General features: G+C 45.5%; 1 protein-coding gene across 3 annotated transcripts in view; it reads left to right on the forward strand.

Moving 5' to 3' along the window:
- aqp9b (aquaporin 9b) overlaps positions 1 to 18,084 on the forward strand; it is an 87,723-nt gene that overhangs the window by 47,642 nt on the left and 21,997 nt on the right. For 2 of the 3 annotated variants that reach the window (XM_069910828.1, XM_069910829.1), the window contains exons 3-4: positions 15,353 to 15,490; positions 15,565 to 15,683. In XM_069910828.1, coding sequence (XP_069766929.1) covers positions 15,353 to 15,490; positions 15,565 to 15,683 — 257 coding nt within the window. Of the gene's footprint in view, positions 1 to 2,547; positions 2,791 to 15,352; positions 15,491 to 15,564; positions 15,684 to 18,084 lie in introns of those variants that run through there. The other variant, XM_069910830.1, reaches the window with a different exon arrangement.

An 18,084-nucleotide genomic window follows, 5' to 3' on the forward strand; every position in this document is an offset into this window, starting at 1 on the left:
GGATTTTGAAAAAAAGTGGGGGATGGGTTTGGATAGTTGGGGGTGTTTGGGAATTTTTGGAGGGTCCACTGGATGGCTCAGTTGGTGAATCCCTTTCTGGATGATCGCCGGCCCTAATCGTTCAATTGCCTCACACCCCCGGGCGCACCTTAGTCTCGTCATTGTCATTCAGTGGGTTAGTACTTGGATAGTGGACCGTTAGACAAGGTTGGGGTGGGGAGGGTTTGGGTCAGGGATTGGGGTGGTGATGGAGGGCTAGGGGGAGGAAGAAGAGGAAAGTGGAAAGATGTAGAGAAAAGAGAGAGGAGAGAGAAGAGGGGGGATTTGTTAGCGTGATATGGTCATGACCATAAATTCTGATATCTTATGGACCTATGGTCCTAAAATGCAATGAAACTTGGAGAGGGAATTTGATCCGAAATAATAGGTGTTGGACCAGAGGTCAGAGTTGCAGGAATGCAGCAGACCGGAGAGGTTCCATGGGAAGCAAGGAAGGGGTGAAGCAGCGGAGGGATTCCTGCCAGGACGCCGGAGCTTATAATGTAGAACAGAGAGCTGAGGTAGCATAGATGAGCTCAGTGAATGAGATAGTATGAGGTAGAACACAGGCTGGGTTACAAATTTTGGAAATGAATGGTGAATCAGCAGCTGATTGGAGAAGCATGGATAAGAGACAGCAGCCGATTGGCCAAGGTGGAGGTCATGATAGAAACAGAGAGGGGAGCAGATAGGGAGCCATCGGGGCCATTGAGGAATGTGAACAATCTGGCTCACCGAAGCTATGGGTGACTGGAGTCAATGATGGGCTGGTGGTGTTTGTGCCACGGTTTTGAAGCCAACAGCTCTGGATTTCCCAAAGGCACTGACTGAAATCCTGAGTAATTGAAAAATCCGCACGGAAAATGTGATGGCAGTGGAGAGATTGAATGAGGTGATGATAAGGAAAAATTGGATACCTTCAATGTGCATGGGGAGGCACAACACCAGAGAAACTCAGCAGGTCAAATAACGTACTTTATTGAGCAAAGAGTTAGAGACAGAAAGATATCTTTATCTTTGCTCCATAAAGTTTGACCTCTGCTGAGTTTCTCCAGCATTGTATTTTTACTCCAACTCCAGTGTCCTGCAGATGTTTGTGTTTCACTAATGTGCATGTGCAACCTGTTGCTTTTACCATAGTGAATGTTATAACTGATAACTGGAAAGAAGAGAAGGCTGGATCAGATGGAATGATTCAGGATTGGAGAGAAAGGCGGGGTCTTCTTTTTTTTAAATTTTTTATTTTTCACACTATGAACCATACTGACCAACATTTTTCTCTTGAATATATAGTGTCATTTTCTCCCCTTTTTCCCCCCTCCCAGGGTCTTCTGACAACTATAGAAGCATAGAACACTGCAGCAAAGAAACAGACCCTTTGGCCCAACTAGTCTATGCCGAACTATTATCCTGCCTGGTCCCATTGACTTGCACCCAGACCATATCCCTCCATACCTTTCCAGTCCATGTACCTATCCAATTTTTTCTTAAATGCCAACATTCACCACTATAGCTGGCAGCTCAGTCCACATCCCCACCACTCTCTGTGTGAAGAAGTTCCCTACTGTTCTGTTTAAACATTTCACCTCTCACCCTTAACCCATGTCCTCCAGTCTCATCTTACCTAATCTGAGTGGAAAAAGCCTGTTTGCATTTACTCTATCTGTACCCCTCATAATTTTGTATACCTCTGTTCAATTTCCCCTCACTTTCTGATGCTACAAGGAATAAAATCCTAAACTATTTAACTTTTCCCAGTAATTCAGTTCCTCATGTCCCAGCAACATCCTTGTAAGTATTTTTCTCTGCATTCTTTCAGTCCTATTGATGTCCTTCCTGTGAGTGGGATGAATTAAGGGAGAATATTTTGATCTGGATAAAGACGTCAATGTGGTCAGTCAAGTCAATGTTAAATTTAAATTTAGACATATGCAGGCCCACGAATCAGTGCTGCCCAAATACCCCAATGAACCTACAACCCCAGTACATTTTGAAGGGTGGGAGGAAAGCGGAACACCTGGAGGAAACCCCCCACAGACACGGGGAGAATGCACAAATTCCTTATAGGCAGCACCAGATTCGAACCCAGGTAACTGGCACTGTAATTGCATCTTGCCAACCGCTATGCCAACCTGTGCCACTCACACTACGCAGACCGTACCCCCAGTTATGTCCTCAGGTTGAGAGGAATAGGAGTGGATGAACATGGCATCTTATGGGTTGACAAGATGGACTGCCCGCAAGAGGAAGTTCCTCGCTGTACCTTGGTACACATGGCAACAGAGCAGATTACGGAGCAGGGAGTGAGAATGTGGGCTAGAATGTAGAGCACAAGTATTCCAAGCCAATTTTGATCCTGCCCTCTGCCATTCTTCCCGCACACATTTACCCTAGTCCTGCTCCAAAGAGGAGACTTCACGATCCAGTCACAATCACTGTCTGGGTCACTGACTTCACAATCACTGACTTCACAATCCTGTCTGGGTCACACCCTGAAGCAGGATCATGGCCATCTCCCACCCTCCCCTCACTATCTGCTTAGTCACAAAATGCAGCCAGCATCCATTTTGTATTTGGGCCAAAGGAAAAGTGTCAACAGAAATCGTAACAACATCCCACCCAGAGGAAACATGTTAGTTTCTCTTTGATAGAAATGGAAATAATTTCAAGCCTTCTGTGAATTGGCAGTCAAATCCATCGCCCAGAAGCAGACTCACATCTATGTGGACAAACCGCGTGCGCACTTAATGTGTGAGTTGTGTCTACAATGTCCACATGCGTGTCTGTGTTCAATGTGCCTGATGCACCTCATGACAAAATAAGCACAGAGTTCATTGTCATGGAGTTTTACATGATTCACAGTCTGGGCTGAAATTTTCTCTTGGTGTCAGTGGTAGGGAGATGTTAAAATCTACAACGAGGATGATTATTATGATCAGAAAATAATGATTGATTGGAATAACGGTGGAGTACGGTTGCCACAGAGAAATCCATAGGACCATAAGGGTGGCATAGAGCATCGCTGGAGTCTCCCTCCCTCCCATCAACACGACCTACCAAAATCATTGAGGACCCTTCCACCTCGCACACAGCATCTTTCAGCTGCACCCATCAGGAAAGAAATACAGGAGGATCAGAGCCAGCACCACCAGGCTAGGAACAGCTTCTTCCCATGGGCAGTGAGAAGGACCAAAGGAACTGCTCACACTGACCCTCCGAGACTCTCATATTCACAAATCAATATTTATTTATTTGAATTTTGAATACTTGGCCTGCATGCATATTGTTTGTCCATATGTGTGTTCTGTCTGGGTGTTTTGCATCGAGCTCCGGAGAACACTGTTTCATCAGGTTGTACTGTCAGGTCACTCGTCTGAGTGCTACTGGTACCATGTAACCCAGTAATACCTGTGGCATGGTCAGGTGGTTGGTGACTAAACCGGGCTTGCTTGGTGTGGAAGGTGGCTAGACACCCTACAGGATAAAAAGCAAGACCTGTCAAAGGGTAGACAAACCCTCTTGTAGGGACAACGGCCGTCTAGCAAACACGTACCAAGAAGCACAGATAGGTCCTCCCTTGCATCGAAGCTTGGACTGGCCATTCACTGCAACAGAACTTCCCCCAGCCGTCTTGGACATCACCAGGCCGCTGAATCCGGGAGGATATGTCAAGAGGGTGGTTCTGGACCTATACAACCCCCTACTCACCTAAAATCCATTCATGCGCATGCTGTTTCTAAGGAGTGGAGTATCCTCGTATCAACCCCCACCAACTAACTGAAAGGAACTCTTATCATCCTATGGGATGGAGAGCCAGAATCTTGTACAATCAGATGAACTTGCCTTGTCTCAATGTGGATTCAGAACGGGAAAATTTAGCCTCAGTGGTTTCCGTATAGAATGATTAGAGCAGCCATTCCCAATCTTTTATTTGGCTATGACCCCCCCTTAGGACTCTGCTCAAAGTTTATGGACCCCTTTCTCTGTGAAGCTGTTGTGTTGAGTTGGTTTCTTCTGTACTTCTCTCCTGCCAACGACATTAAAAAAAATCAAAATAAAATTTAAGATTTCGGTCCATCGCTCCTCTGAAATCTGCTGCAGCCACTGGGGTGGCCACATGGCTGTTGAAAATGGCTGGATTACAGGAAGTGCATGGCTTGCAGATTTATTACACACGCCCTCTGCAGAAGTGATAAAGCAGATGGCAGAAGGGAGATAACCTGGAATACACCTTGACTGATAAGGATTCCAAGAATTTGTACTAAAAATAGAAAGGGTGATGACACCACAAAGATAACATTGCAAATATATCTAGATATCTAGATGTAAGAAATGGCTTCTATAAAAATAAATCCCTCAGGGAGAGAGCAGGAATTAAAAAAATGTGCCATTACAAATGAGTTGACTGGGGGAATACTAACATCTGTTGTGGGCAATATTATTATTGGAAAAAATGGATTGGTCAGAGTCAATAGAATTCAAGAAAGGGAAAGAAAAGTTTAACAAATCAGAATCAGAATTTATTGACATAAACATCATGACTTTGTTTTGCGGCAGGAATCACAGTGCAAAATATTCCTATAAAATAACATACAAAAATCAATAAATTAGTTTAAAAATAAGAGAAAGAGAGGTCATGTCTACGTTTCATTGTCCATTCAGAAATCTGATGGCAGTGGGGAAGAAACTATCCTTGTTCCATTGGGGGTTTGTCTTTGGGCTCCTTCCCGATGGTAACAGAGTGAAGAGAGTATGGCCTGGGTGGTGGGGGTCCTTGAGGATAGAGGATTGAGGATAAGACACCACCTTGTAGATGTCCTCGATGGAGTGAAGTCTGGTGCATCAACGACCATCTGGAGTTTTTTCTTGTCCTGGACATTGGCACCTCAAACCAGCCAGAATGTTCTCCATGATACAGCTGTAAAAAATTGCAAGCATCTTCGGTGACAGACCGAATCTCCTCAAACTCCCCACGAGGTACAGCCGCTGCCGAGCCTTCTTCGCGATTGTATCGACAGGACAGGTCCTCGGAGATGTTCACACTTGGGAATTGAACAATTCCATTGCTGACCTCTCCATGAGGACTGGTTCTTGTCCTGATTTCCCCTTGCTGAAGACCTCAATCAGCTCCTTGTTTTTTTCATTCTGACATTGGCACCACTCAGCTAATTGATTTATCTCCCTTCTCATTACTGTCTGTGATTCTGCTGACAACCATGGTGTCATCAGCGCATTTAGAGATAGCATTTGAATTATGCCTGGCCGCATAGTCGGGGGTGGGGGGTGGTGTTGGAATGTGAATAGAGTAATGGACTAAGCGTGTGTTGATTGTCATTGAGGAGGAGACGTTGTTTCCGATTTGTACTGACTGTGGTCTTCTAAGGATTCAGTTGCAAATGGGGGGTGCAGAGGCCCAGGGTTTTGGAGCTAGCATGGAGGGTATGATGGGTGTTGAAAGATGAGCTGTAGGCGATTAAAATAAATCTACCAGACTTAATAAATTTATATCTGAAGTGATAAGGAAGAACCAAAGGGTGTTGTATGCCTAGCCTTCCAATAGATATTCAGTAAGGTGCCAGTCAAGAAGTTATTGAGCAAAATTAGAATGCATCAGACTGGGGAAATTCTGCCGATCACCATTTATCCCCAAAACAATCGTTGAATGATTAATTGACTGCAATATAGTCCTTTCTCCTTACCAAACATTGTTTATAACCTCCGCTTTTTCTGGGAATCTGGGAGCCCTCGCTATGACAATGTCGTCAATGTGGCCGAGCAGCCAGTCAGAGAGATGTATATACTCCAAGGCCAAGAAGTCAAAATCACCACATTCAATTTTAGACAGTCTACAGAAAGTGAAATAAAATAAGGGGCACTTGTGGGGTTAAAGTGCAAGTCAAAACTGTGATGTTGTTGCAAAACAACAAATTTTATGACAATAAATTCTGACGGTGATTCTGAAAATATAAGGAACAGAAAATATTATTAACATTTAGTTCCATGATTTGTCATTGTTAGTTCAGGGAGATGCCATACAAAATAATTTTCAGGTCCAGGGAGAGTGCTTGTCAGTAATTTTAGCTTAGCATGCCACCCCAGATGTTTACACCAGTGGTTCTCAACCTTTTTCTTCCCACTCACATCCCACTTTAAGTATTCCCTCTGCCATCGGTGCTCTGTGATTAGTAAAGGATTGCTTAAGGTGGGATGTGGATGGAAAGAAAAAGTTTGAAAACCCACTGTTTGAATCGTCCCTGAGTGATGAGGTTTCATCACTCCAAAGGAAATGGACCATGACAATTTTTCTCAAGCAAAATGTTTCAGTAACAATTGGGTCTCGAGCAGAGATTCTCAACTTTCCCTTTCCACCCACATGCCACCTTAAGCAATCGCTTATTAATCACAGAGCACTGATGGCATAGGGATTGCTTAAAGTGGGACGTGGGTGGAAAGAAAAAGGTTGAGAACCATGGGTTTACACACAATTCAACAAATTTTTATTATTTTCTCCAGTGAGAATAGGATATAAAAACTGGCATATTAAATTACCCACCTCGTTTCGATTGCTTCTGTAAAGGCTCCAGCTGTGCAGGTAGGAGAGAAGAAAGAGATGGCTGACAAATGTCACTTTTAGTGACGTATGTGGAGACATTGAACACTGTTGTCAGCTTTGCAAATTAACAACAGTGTTGTCACTTTCAATATCAGTACAGCAGCTAATTCCAGGGGGAAATGCTGGGACAGACAGGCCGATACCACCAGCTTCCCTGCTAAAGCACTTAAAGCAGACTTTCTACAAATTATTAATAGAATCACAATTGGGGGTTCGGTAGACTTGCTGCCTTCTGGTTATTTTACTTGTTTACTTCCTCTTTGACTGTCTGCCTTCAAGACAAGTTTGTGTTCATCTGATTGTGCAACCCAACAAAACAGCGTTCTCCAGTACTCGGTGCAAAACACGCAGACACACAACCAGACATAACACACATACTGATGTACCATCAATTACTTGAAAGACTATTGTAGAGAAACCATATATATATAAAACCATAAAACAATTATAGTATGGAAACAGGCCATTTCGGCCCCTCTAGTCTGAACTGATTTAAGTGAACTCCACTAGTCCCACCTACCCGCTCCCTGTCCATATCCCTCCAATCCCTTCACATACATTCACTTAAGAACACAAGGGCATCCCTACTGTTCGACTGTCCTGCACTGAGTTGCAGGGGGCTGTGGAACAGTCACTTTTAGACAGGAGCCTGTGGGAGGGGCCATAGGTTCTCCGGCCAATAGGTATGCCTGAGCAAACAATTATACATAACTGTGGTTTACCACATTCACTCCTTCTTTTTAAAAGAAGTCTAGTGGGGTGAAGTGGAAGTTACAAGGTTGTAAATGCAGTCTTTCTGGTGTTCTGGTCATTCATTGGGACCGTCGTAGTACTGGTTGTGATTGCGGTGCAGCGGCAGGGTCTTGGACGGTCTCAGGCATCTGTATGTACTCATCGGTGTGCCAGTGCGTAGGCACCAATGAGTCCGGCGTACCCTCCCTCGGGGCAGATACAGGGTACCGGGGGTCAGGTGCATTGTGTGTGATCCATGGTGAGGGGGACAGCCGTGGTCTCCAGGGCCCCTGAGTGAGCCAAGTTCCTGACAGTGTCTTCATGTCCTTCAGGGTATGCCCCATAGGCATATTGGGAGTTGGCATGAAGGAGGTGGACCCTTTCGACCAGGGGATCAGACACGGTTCCTTACATGCCTCCAGAGTACGACGGGCCCTGGGGGCATCAAGCACACCAGTTGTGTGGTCCCTGTCACAGATTTCCTGGGAAAGGAAAACAAATGTTAATGTGGTGTGGCATTTGTGGTCGTACATAGCAGGGACCTGATGGAGTGGAGGGCCTCTGGGAGAACCTCTTGCCAGCGGGAGACTGGGAGACCCTTCGACCGCAATGCTAGAAGGACTGCCTTCCAGACTGTAGCATTCTCCTTCTTCCTGGGAGTTGTAATTTGTGGTCCTGCTCGTGACAATGCCTCTGACCAACAGGTACTGGCACAGCTTGTCACTCATAGATGGCCCCCGGTCACTGTTGATATAACTGGGGAAGCCAAATAGAGTGAAGAGGCTGCGCAGGGCCTTGATGACTGTGGCAGCGGTCATGTTCGAACAGGGATGGCAAATGGAAAACAGGAGTATTCGTCGATGATGTTAAAAAAATACACATTGCAGTCAGTGGAGGGCAGGGGTGCTTTAAAATCGACACATAGTCGCTCAAAGGGGCAGGTGGCTTTAATTAATTGTGCCCTGTCTGGCCAGTAGAAGTGTGGCTTGCACTTAGCACAGACCTGACAGTTCTTCATCATGGACCTGATCTCATTGATGGAGTACGGCAGGTTGCGTGCTTTGACAAAATGAGAAAACCTGGTACCTCTGGGGTGACAGAAATTCTTCTGGAGGTTTTGCAGCTGGTCAATCTGTATGCTGGCACAGGTCCCGTGGGTCAGGGTGACTCGCAACTCCTTACGTTTCCCTGGCCGGTAGAAGTGGACAGTTCCATCCTCCACCTTGGTATTCTGTCATTTTTGATGTTACCCCATTGCTGATTAATCAACGTGCAGTTGCATTCATGTTTAACAGTCAGCAGGGTGAATCTCTTACTACCCAGGTAATGGCACCAGCGCCACACTATCTCGACAATGGCTTGGGCCTCCTTCTTGACTGAGGAGTGTCGAATCTCAGGGCCTACTTGGTTACATGTGGCTGCCAGGGCGAAGTCTGATCCATCATTTTCCACCTGGAATGGGGTGGTTTCGTCCACAGCATGCATCGTGGCCTTGGCGATGTCTGCCTTAATGTGATTGAAGGCTGCACGAGCCTTCGCCGCCGGGGCAATGATGTGGATTTGATGAGGGTACAGTCCTGGTCCACATAATTAGGAACAGACACACTGAGCATAATAGGAAAAGAACCTAAGGCACATCTTCAGGGCCTGAGGCTGCATGGAAGGGGAAGCTCCAGCGGCAGCATGCGGTCAGGGTGATAACTCCATTCTCCACGACACAGCCAAGGAAGGACAGGCGGGTTGTGCAAAACATGCACTTGACCTTATATGTAAGGTTAAGAAGCTTGGGTGTCTCAAGAAATTTCTGGAGGTTGGTGTCATGGTCCTGAGGTTGTGGCTGCAGGAGGTGTTGTTATCGAGGTACAGGAAAGTGGTCCAAAACTCATACTGACCCACTATATGGTCCGTCTCCCACTGCAAGACCGAGACACTGTACTTAACTTCAAAGGGAACCCGGAGGAAGTGGTAGAGGTGGACATCCACCTTGAACGTCGTGTACTGAGAGGCCTCTGGGCAGATAGGGAGTTGATAATATGCCGATTTCAGGTCAAAGGTCGAAAAGACCCAATATTAGGCAATTTGGTTGACCATGTTGGCAATTCACGGAAGGGGGTATGCATCCAATTGCACGTATCTGTTGATGGTCTGACTGCAGTCAATGACCATCCTATTCTTTTCCCTGTTCTGTACTACCACCACCTGTGCTCTCCAGACACTCGTGCTGGCTTCAATGGCTCCCCCCCCACCCCAACCTCCTTGAGCAAGCTCTGCCCGGATGAAGGCCCCGTACCCGGCGCTGAACCATCTACTTTTGGTGGCAACGAGTTTACAATCAGGAGCGAGGTTGGCGAATAGCAATGGGGGCGGTGGGGGGGTGGAGAGGGCATTTTAAGTGTGGAAATCCCGCAGGTCATATGGTGAGCAGTTGGGATGTTGGTTCAAAAACTGTCGATTACGCACAGTGAGGGATGGATGGGGCCCATCAAACTCCATCGTCACGCTTTTAAGGTGGCATTGAAAATCCAGTCCCAGTTGCACAGCAGCGCAGAGCTGCAACTTTACCATCTGTTTAAAAGTCCTTATATTCAGTACCCCGCACCATTAGAGTCACTATGTAGAAGCCCCAGATGTCCATTGTCTGTGACCTGGATGCCAAGGAGTCCTTCTGGTTTACTGGCAGAACTGTAAGAGAGAGGTGCCACATTGTGTCGGGGTAGATGAAGCTCTCCGTGCTTCCACTATTGAATAAGCAACTCGTCATGTGGCCGTTTACCTGAATACCCATCATTGACCTGGAGAATGGATTTGGGCTGTCCAGGTCAAGCGTGATAGAGGCCAGTGTCGGGTCGCTGCACATTGCTGTTGTGGGTGGCGGTAGTATCGAAAATTGGCACTCCCCGGGGCCCACAGGTGGTGCTGCTGGGTGCTGAAGATGGCACCCAATATGTTTTATCTTTAGCTGTACTAAAGCTCATGGAGTTCTGGTCACTAATCACTCACATCCCACTTTAAGCAATCCCTATGCCATTGGTGCTCTGTGATTAGTAAGGGATTGCTTAAAGTGGGATGTGAGTGGAAAGAAAAAGGTTGAGAACCAATGGTTTAGAGAGAAATAGGGCAAATGTAGGCAGGTGAGACTAGTGTGGGTGGGAGATTTTGGTCAGCGTGGACAAGTTGGGACAAGGAGTCTGTTTCCATGCTGTTGGATTCTATGTCCTTGCTTCAATTTCTCAAATTTCTACATTTTTACCCCTTTCTAAACCCTCTTGAAAGCCTACCTTTTATTTTAATACGACCCCATTGCTTGCAACCTTATCTCATTCCATGACCTCAGAGTAGGTTGGCTGTGGGTCCAAGCTCTCTGGCAACCTGATTACGGCAATAGTACAGATGCCATGTTTTTGGATGATATGATCAACTACTCACTCAGATGTAGTTATCCCAGCATCTGGGTAACCGCTGACTCTTGGTCAAGACCATGGAATCTTGCCGTGGGTATATTGGCTGCTCTGTTTCCCACATCGCAAGAACAAAGCACTTTGAAGTGATCTGGAAGAACAAGATGCACAGAAGCTTTTTGATGTGGTCCGATGTCAATTTCTGCTTCGGATTGAGTAACGTCGCGGGCTATCCCTCCTCCGTCGAGCCCAGGAGAAAACAGCAAGCCCGAAGGAATTCAGTGATTACTGAGCTGGAGAGAGAAGGATCACAAAAAGTGACTGCATTCGAGAGAGGACATTAAATGAAAAGATTGAAGTGGGAATTTGAAGAGAATAAAGAAGAGAACTAATGGGTGTGGAGAGAGGAGGTGACTGGGGGGTGGCCAAAAGAGAACATATATTTCTCTCCTTGTAATGAATATCCCAGGGGGTCTTGTGTTAATCTCATTGAGAAGCCAGTAATAGATTCCATCGAATCTGAAGCACAAAATGAAATATTTTCTACGGTTAAAATTCAGCCCTGGGTTCCTTCAGACAACAACATGCTGTTTAATTGCAGCGTTTGACTAAATTGAGTTCAAAATCCCAAGTTTCAACTCTTTCAATAAGCAGCTTTCCCCATCATTCAGTAGGAGGCATTATTGGTGCTGACAGGCACTGGGAACAGATGATCAGGGAACCCAGTCGGAGAGTCCGCCACCCTTGTTCCCACGACTCAAACCGGTTCAGATAAACACTTACCTCCTCTCCACAGTCCTGTGGGATCGTTAGCTCCATTTGCCAGAGATTCTATATCCATCTTGTGTGTGAGACAGTGTTTTATAATCAAGGAGCTGAGTTAAATTTATATCCTGGGGGCTGCCACATCAGAAGCATGCATCCTGGAAAATAAACTAAATCCTCCATCCTGTGTTAAGCAGCCCGCATTATCTTGTAATTTTATCAATGGTTTCTTGAAGCCTTCTTGTTTACAATTTAAAGAGGTACATCAGTCTAAAACAGCAATTTTAAATTATTTGCAACATAAATATGATTTTTCTGAAAGGGTCAGGCCCTCAGGTTTTGGAAACCTGCCTGCTTTCCATTCCCGAAACAATCCCCTTGAGTGTGTGGCTACGACAAATGTGAGAAAATATTGGCATTATTACCCGTGATAAAAAATGTAAAGGGTGCTGCCATTTTCACTGTGGTTGTACTGCTCTTTGAAAACTGGGTACCCAACACACTATTGGCACAGGGAAGAAAGCACTTCAGCGCCTCTGCTTCCTCAAGAGTTTGAGGAGGTTTGATATAACACCAGAAACCCTGGAAAATTTCTAGAGGTGTGGTGAAATGTACACTGACTGGCTGAATCACATTCTGGTATGGGGACACCAATACCCCTGAGCATAAAACCCAGGACATCCCCATCATCGAGCACATCTGCAGGGAATGTTGCCATCGGAAAGCAAAAACAATCATCAGGGATCCACATCATCCAGAACACACTCTGCTGCCATCAGGAAAGAGGTCTAGGTGCCACAAGACTCGCCCCACCAGGAACAGCTGCTCCCCCTCCATATCAGACCCCTCTACCACAACCTCAAATGACTCTGACTTTTGCACTTTGTGTTTTTTTCTCTCTCTCTGTATTGCACAGTCAGTTTGTTAACTTTTCTTTATTTGTTTATGTGTGTTCGTTGAGTCAGGAGTTTTTTGCACTGCTAATAAGTGGCAATTCTGCCTCGTGATGTAATTTATATGTACTCTTGACAGTAAATCGGAAATTTTAAAGGAATCTAAGTGAAAATATTTTGGAGAAAGTAGTCAGTTTCCAGAAGGAAAGTCAGGAGGCTCGTCAAATGGTGCGAAAACAACCTGAATCGCACAAAAGAGATGATTGTGGACATCAGGAGGATGAAGGTCGACCATTGTCCATTGCATATCATTGGTTCTGTAATGGAGAGAGAGCGGGGAGAAGACGGTTCCATATTAAAGCATGGCCTATCCTGGACCCACAAACCTCCCCATTTGTCAGGAAGGTACAGCAGCTCCTACACTTCTGGAGGAGGTTAAGGAGGGCAAGGCGACCGGCCCCCATCCTGACAAACTTTTTCGGGAGCTTAGTTGAGAGTGCCCTATCTGGTTGCATCATAATATTTCTTAACTACCCTATTAACCTGCAGACAACCCATGTATTTGGACCCCTCTGTTCCTCCACACTATTAAGAATCCTACTACTAACCTTCAAGATCAACCTTCCAAATACATCACCTCACACTTAACCAGATTGAACTCCATCTGCCACTTGTCTGCTTAACTTTGCATCCTGTCCATAATCCTGTTGTAACCAACAACAAAAGACAACAGTATCCACAGCACCTCAACCTGCATGTCCTTTGAAAACCTACTGAGCCATCCTTCTACTTTTTCGTCCGGGTCATTTATAAAAATCACAAAGAGCAAGGGACCTGAACTGATCGCTGCAAAATTCCGCTAGTCACTGACGTCTGGGCAGAATACGTTCCGTCCACTACCACCCTCTGCTTTCTGCATTCAAGACAATTCTGAATCCACACAGCCAAGGTTCCAGGTATCCCATACATCAGGATTTTCTGAACGAGTCTACCATGGGGTGTGATGCGCTGTCGGTCAGAAGCAAACACACAAAACAAAAAGACTGTACAACAGGCTTTATTTGACATAAATTTCCACAGAGCCAGCTGTGAGGAGAGCTGCTGTAAACTCTGAGAATGTCTTTGAAGGGCCGGCTCAGGCTTATATCCCGGAGGGTGATTGACACCTGACTGGGTGAGGCTTGGTCTATTCAGGTCAGCTGATTGACAGCCAGCCAGGTGTTGTCTTGTTCCCATGCTCTTCTCCAGGCACAGCGGCTGCCCCCTGCAGTAGGCCAGTGGTGTACCACAACATGGGGGACCTTGTCAAATGTTTTATTAAAATCCATATAGACGACATCTACACCCCTACCTTCATCAATTTCTTTTGTTACTTCCTCAAAAAAAACTCATTAAGCCTTGTGAGACACATCCTGCCCCCCACAAAGCCATACTGACTATCTCTGAGAAGACCATACTTCTCTAAGTGCCTGTAAATCCTGCCCCTAAGAATTCTCTCCAATAGCTTGCCCACCACTAATATAAGATTCACTGGGCTATTAATCCCAGGATTCTCCCTATTACTTTTTTTAATCTCATCATAATTAATCTTCCCCAATTAAACACTTTATCTTTAGCTGTACTAAAGCTCACGGAGTTCTGGTCACTGTCACCAAAATGCTCTCCCACCGAGAGGTCTGCCTTGATCCAGTGTTAGATCCAGAGTGGCCTCTCTTCCAGTCAGCTGGTCCACATTCTGTGTCAGGAATCCTTCCTGGACATGCCCGACAAATTCTGCCTCATCTATTTCTCTTGCAGTCAGGAGGTGCCAGTCAATATTAGGGAAGTTGAAGTTCCCCATAATAACCACCCTGGCAAATTTGTAGATGGCGTTATTGTCGTACCGAGTCACAGTCGTAGATGTAAAACAAGGAGAGCAGGAAGCTAAGTACACAGCTGTGTGGTGTTCTGATATCGATGGAGATTGTGGAGGAGTTTCTTATCAATCCACACTGAATGGGGTCTGTAGGTGGTGTCAGTGCTGGGAGGGGCGGTGATATCACTGGACGGGGTGTGGCAGCACTGGGGAGTGGTGGTATCACTGAATGGGGGTGGTGGCAATGGTGGACAGGGTGGTGGTGGTACTGGACAGGGGTGGTAGGGGAATTAGACGGGGGATTGGCAGTGCTGAATGGGGGTGGTGGCAGCGCTGTGAGGGGTGGTTGTGGCACTGGACTTGGGGGGACGGCTACCAAAGGTACAAAGAACACATACATCTTTCTTCTACATTGTCCATCCTCCCATTCGCTCTCAACTTATTCAAAGCCCGAAGCCAATACAACATGGCGGCCACCAAGGCCCGCTCTTGCGAGAGGTTGGCCGCCACTGCCGAAGGGTGCTATTTTCTGTTGATCTACCCCTGCTTTCTATTGCAAAGGTTCAGTCATCCCCCTCCCCACCTCCACTCCAGCATTATCGACCTCCTTTTGACCTCCTGGCATTTATCAACCCCTTGGATAGTCAGATCGACTCCCAGGGGTCGATATCAATCACTTTGGAGACCCCTAATCCTGGCCAATAATGTGTCAATGCAGTTTTTAAATAAAATCAGAGAAAAGCTGGAATCACTAATCAGGGTTGGGCAGAAAGAGAAGGTTCTGCCGAAGAGTCTTAGACCTGAAACGTCAACCGTTTGTCTCTCCACAGATGATAACCGACCCGCAGCCTCTTTCCAGCATCCATATCTCAGATTTCCAGTATCTATAGTTTCATTTTTTAATATATTTTTTGGGTGTTTTATTGCCACAAGGATAAATCCACTCCCAATTAACTTTGCAAGCAGTTAATTCACGAACTGGAATGATGGATGACGGGAGAGTGTGGCAGGAAACCCATTCACATTCTCTTCTGACAAGAAGTTTGTATTGTTTCAGGGGGACATCTGAATCCTGCCATTTCGCTGTCAATGTGTGTGCTGGGACGGTTGGACTGGTTGAAACTTCCCGTCTACTGCTTTGCTCAGTTTGTTGGGGCCTTCATCGGCTCAGCAGCAGTCTTTGGTCTTTATTATGGTAAGGTTCTTACCTTGACATTGGCATTTAAATCCTATAAATTTGCTGCTGCTCATTTGTTGCACATTTCACAGATGCCTTCATGTCTTTTGATGGTGGGAACTTGGCCATCTACGGTCAAAATGCAACAGCGCAGATTTTCTCTTCCTATCCCGCTCCACATCTGTCCCTTGTGAATGGATTCGTGGACCAGGTAAACTTCCCGACTTGTCTTACAATTGTTACAAGCTGATTTTGAAATATTTTGCTGGTCACACTTTTTGATTTTTCCAACATATTCGTCAAATTCCCCTGACATTGTTGTGGAATTTCATTTATTTCTTAAGAGCCAAAGAAATAGGAGCAGGAGTCGGCCATCCGGCCCATCGAGCCTGCTCCGCCATTCAATCTGATCTGATGATTGGCTCATCTCCACCAACCTGCCTTTTCCCCCATATCCCTTAATTCCCCAATGATATAAAAATCTCTCCAACCTTGTCTTAAATATATTTACTGAGGTCACCTCCAACTGCTTCGATGGGCAGCGAATTTCATAGATTCACCACCCTCATCACCATCCTAAATCTACTATTCTGAATCTTAAGGTTATGTCCCCTAGTTCTGGTCTCCCCCACCATGGAAACAACTTACCCACCTCTATCTTATCTATGCCTTTCATAATTTTATATGTTTCTCCAAGGTTCCCTTTCATTCTTTTGAATTCCAGTAAGTATAGAGCATCACAACACAGTACAGGCCCTTCGGCCCACAATGTGCCCACAACAATCTAATCCAGTGGTTCTCAACCTTTTTCTTTCCACTCACAAACCTCTTTAAGTATTCCCTATATTATTGGTGCTCTGTGATTAGTAAGAGATTGCTTAAGGTGGGATGTGAGAGAGAAGGGAAGGTTGTGAATCACTGCACTAGACCTAATTGTTACTGAAATATTTTGCTTGAGAAAAATTGTCATTGCCCGTTCCCTTTGGAGTTATGAAACTGTGCACATAATGAGTCAATTAGGTACGATTAAAACAGTGTTTTTCAAACTTTTTGTTTCTACCCACATACCACCTTAAGCAATCCCTTACTAATCACAGAGCACCTATGGCATAGGGATTACTTAAAGAGAATGGAAAGAAAAAGATTGAGAACCACTCCTCTAATCCTTCCCTACCTCACACCCATAACCCTCCATGATATAACATAAAACAAAGGGTTAATGGTTTGCTTCCAGATGTAATCAGTCTTCAGAGGATGCAAGAGAACTTCGTCGGTGAATGCATCATCTTTGATGGAAACATTTGACTTTTATTGCCTTCTCCAGATCGGCCCAGAGCTGTGACCGCTAGTTTTTGTATCAGTACCTTGCAATTCCTTTGCATTGCATCAGCCTATTCCATGTCCTACGCTGTGGATGTTTCCCTGTAATAAGAAAATGATCAACCACCAAGTTTGTTGTCACATCGGTCTGGAATTCCTGGGAAAGGCAGTTCTGAGGGGCCTTTGGACGAAAAGGGTCTTAGTGGCTGCCTTTCTCTGGAAACGCCCTTATATTCAGGAACATGAGTCGTGAAATTTGCTGTTTTTTTGGCAGCAACAAGGTGCAAAATTACTATAAATGACTGCTCTGCAAATGCAAGATTTTTTTAAAAGTCATGCAACAAAAGAGAAAAAGCAAGGACGTGTCCATAAGTTTTGTCAGTTCAGAAATCTGCTGGCGGAGGGGGAGAAGCTGTATTTGTACCATTGCGTGTTCGCCTTCAGGCTCCTGCACCTCCTTCCTGATGGTAGCAGTGAGAAAAGGGCATGGCCTGGGTGGTGAGGACCCTTGATGATAGAAGCTGCTTTCTTGAGATGCCACCTCTTAAAGACGTCCTTAATGAGTGAAGACCAATGTCCGTGATGGCACTTTTTCTGTCCTGCGCATTGGCACCTCTGTACCAGACAGCAGTCAGAATGCTCTCCACGGTACACATGTAGAAATGTGCAAGTCTTTGGTGACGTGCAAAATCTCCTCACGAAATGTAGCCACTGGTGAGCCTTCTTCATGATTACATCGACATGGTGGACCCAGGATAGGTCAGAGATGTTGACACACAGGAATTTGAATTTCTTCTCCTCTCCACCACTGGCCCTTCGATGAGGGCAGGTTTGCGATCTCCTGGCTTCCCTTTCCTGAAGTCCACAATCAATTCCCTAGTTCCTTGGCCGATGTACTTTTTCCAATGGCAGATAGTGGGCTGTAAACATGCGCTGGAATGAAAGATAAATGCAGACCTGTACGACCTTTGTGGTATGTTGACCATCAATCAAACCCAATCTTACCACTAATCTCTTCCTCAAAATACAATGGGTTCAAGCTCTACTTGGAATCAACACACCGATCTATTTGAAGGAGGTACTGGGGAGGCGTCAAGAAGATGGATTTTGTGACCGGTTCAACCCTAGATCTTTCCTGACCATGAAAATAGCAATTTGCTCCATCACGTCAATCATCAAACTGCCCATTAAATTAGGAGGGAAAAATTACCTTGGCACTATTTGCAAGTGAGCAGAAAAGTTCTTCCTAAGGACTCTCCTACATTAATGATGCAAGCAATGGATCAAGTCTT

The sequence above is a fragment of the Narcine bancroftii genome, chromosome 14 (assembly GCF_036971445.1).
Source record: "Narcine bancroftii isolate sNarBan1 chromosome 14, sNarBan1.hap1, whole genome shotgun sequence".
NCBI classification, from domain to species: Eukaryota; Metazoa; Chordata; class Chondrichthyes; order Torpediniformes; family Narcinidae; genus Narcine; species Narcine bancroftii.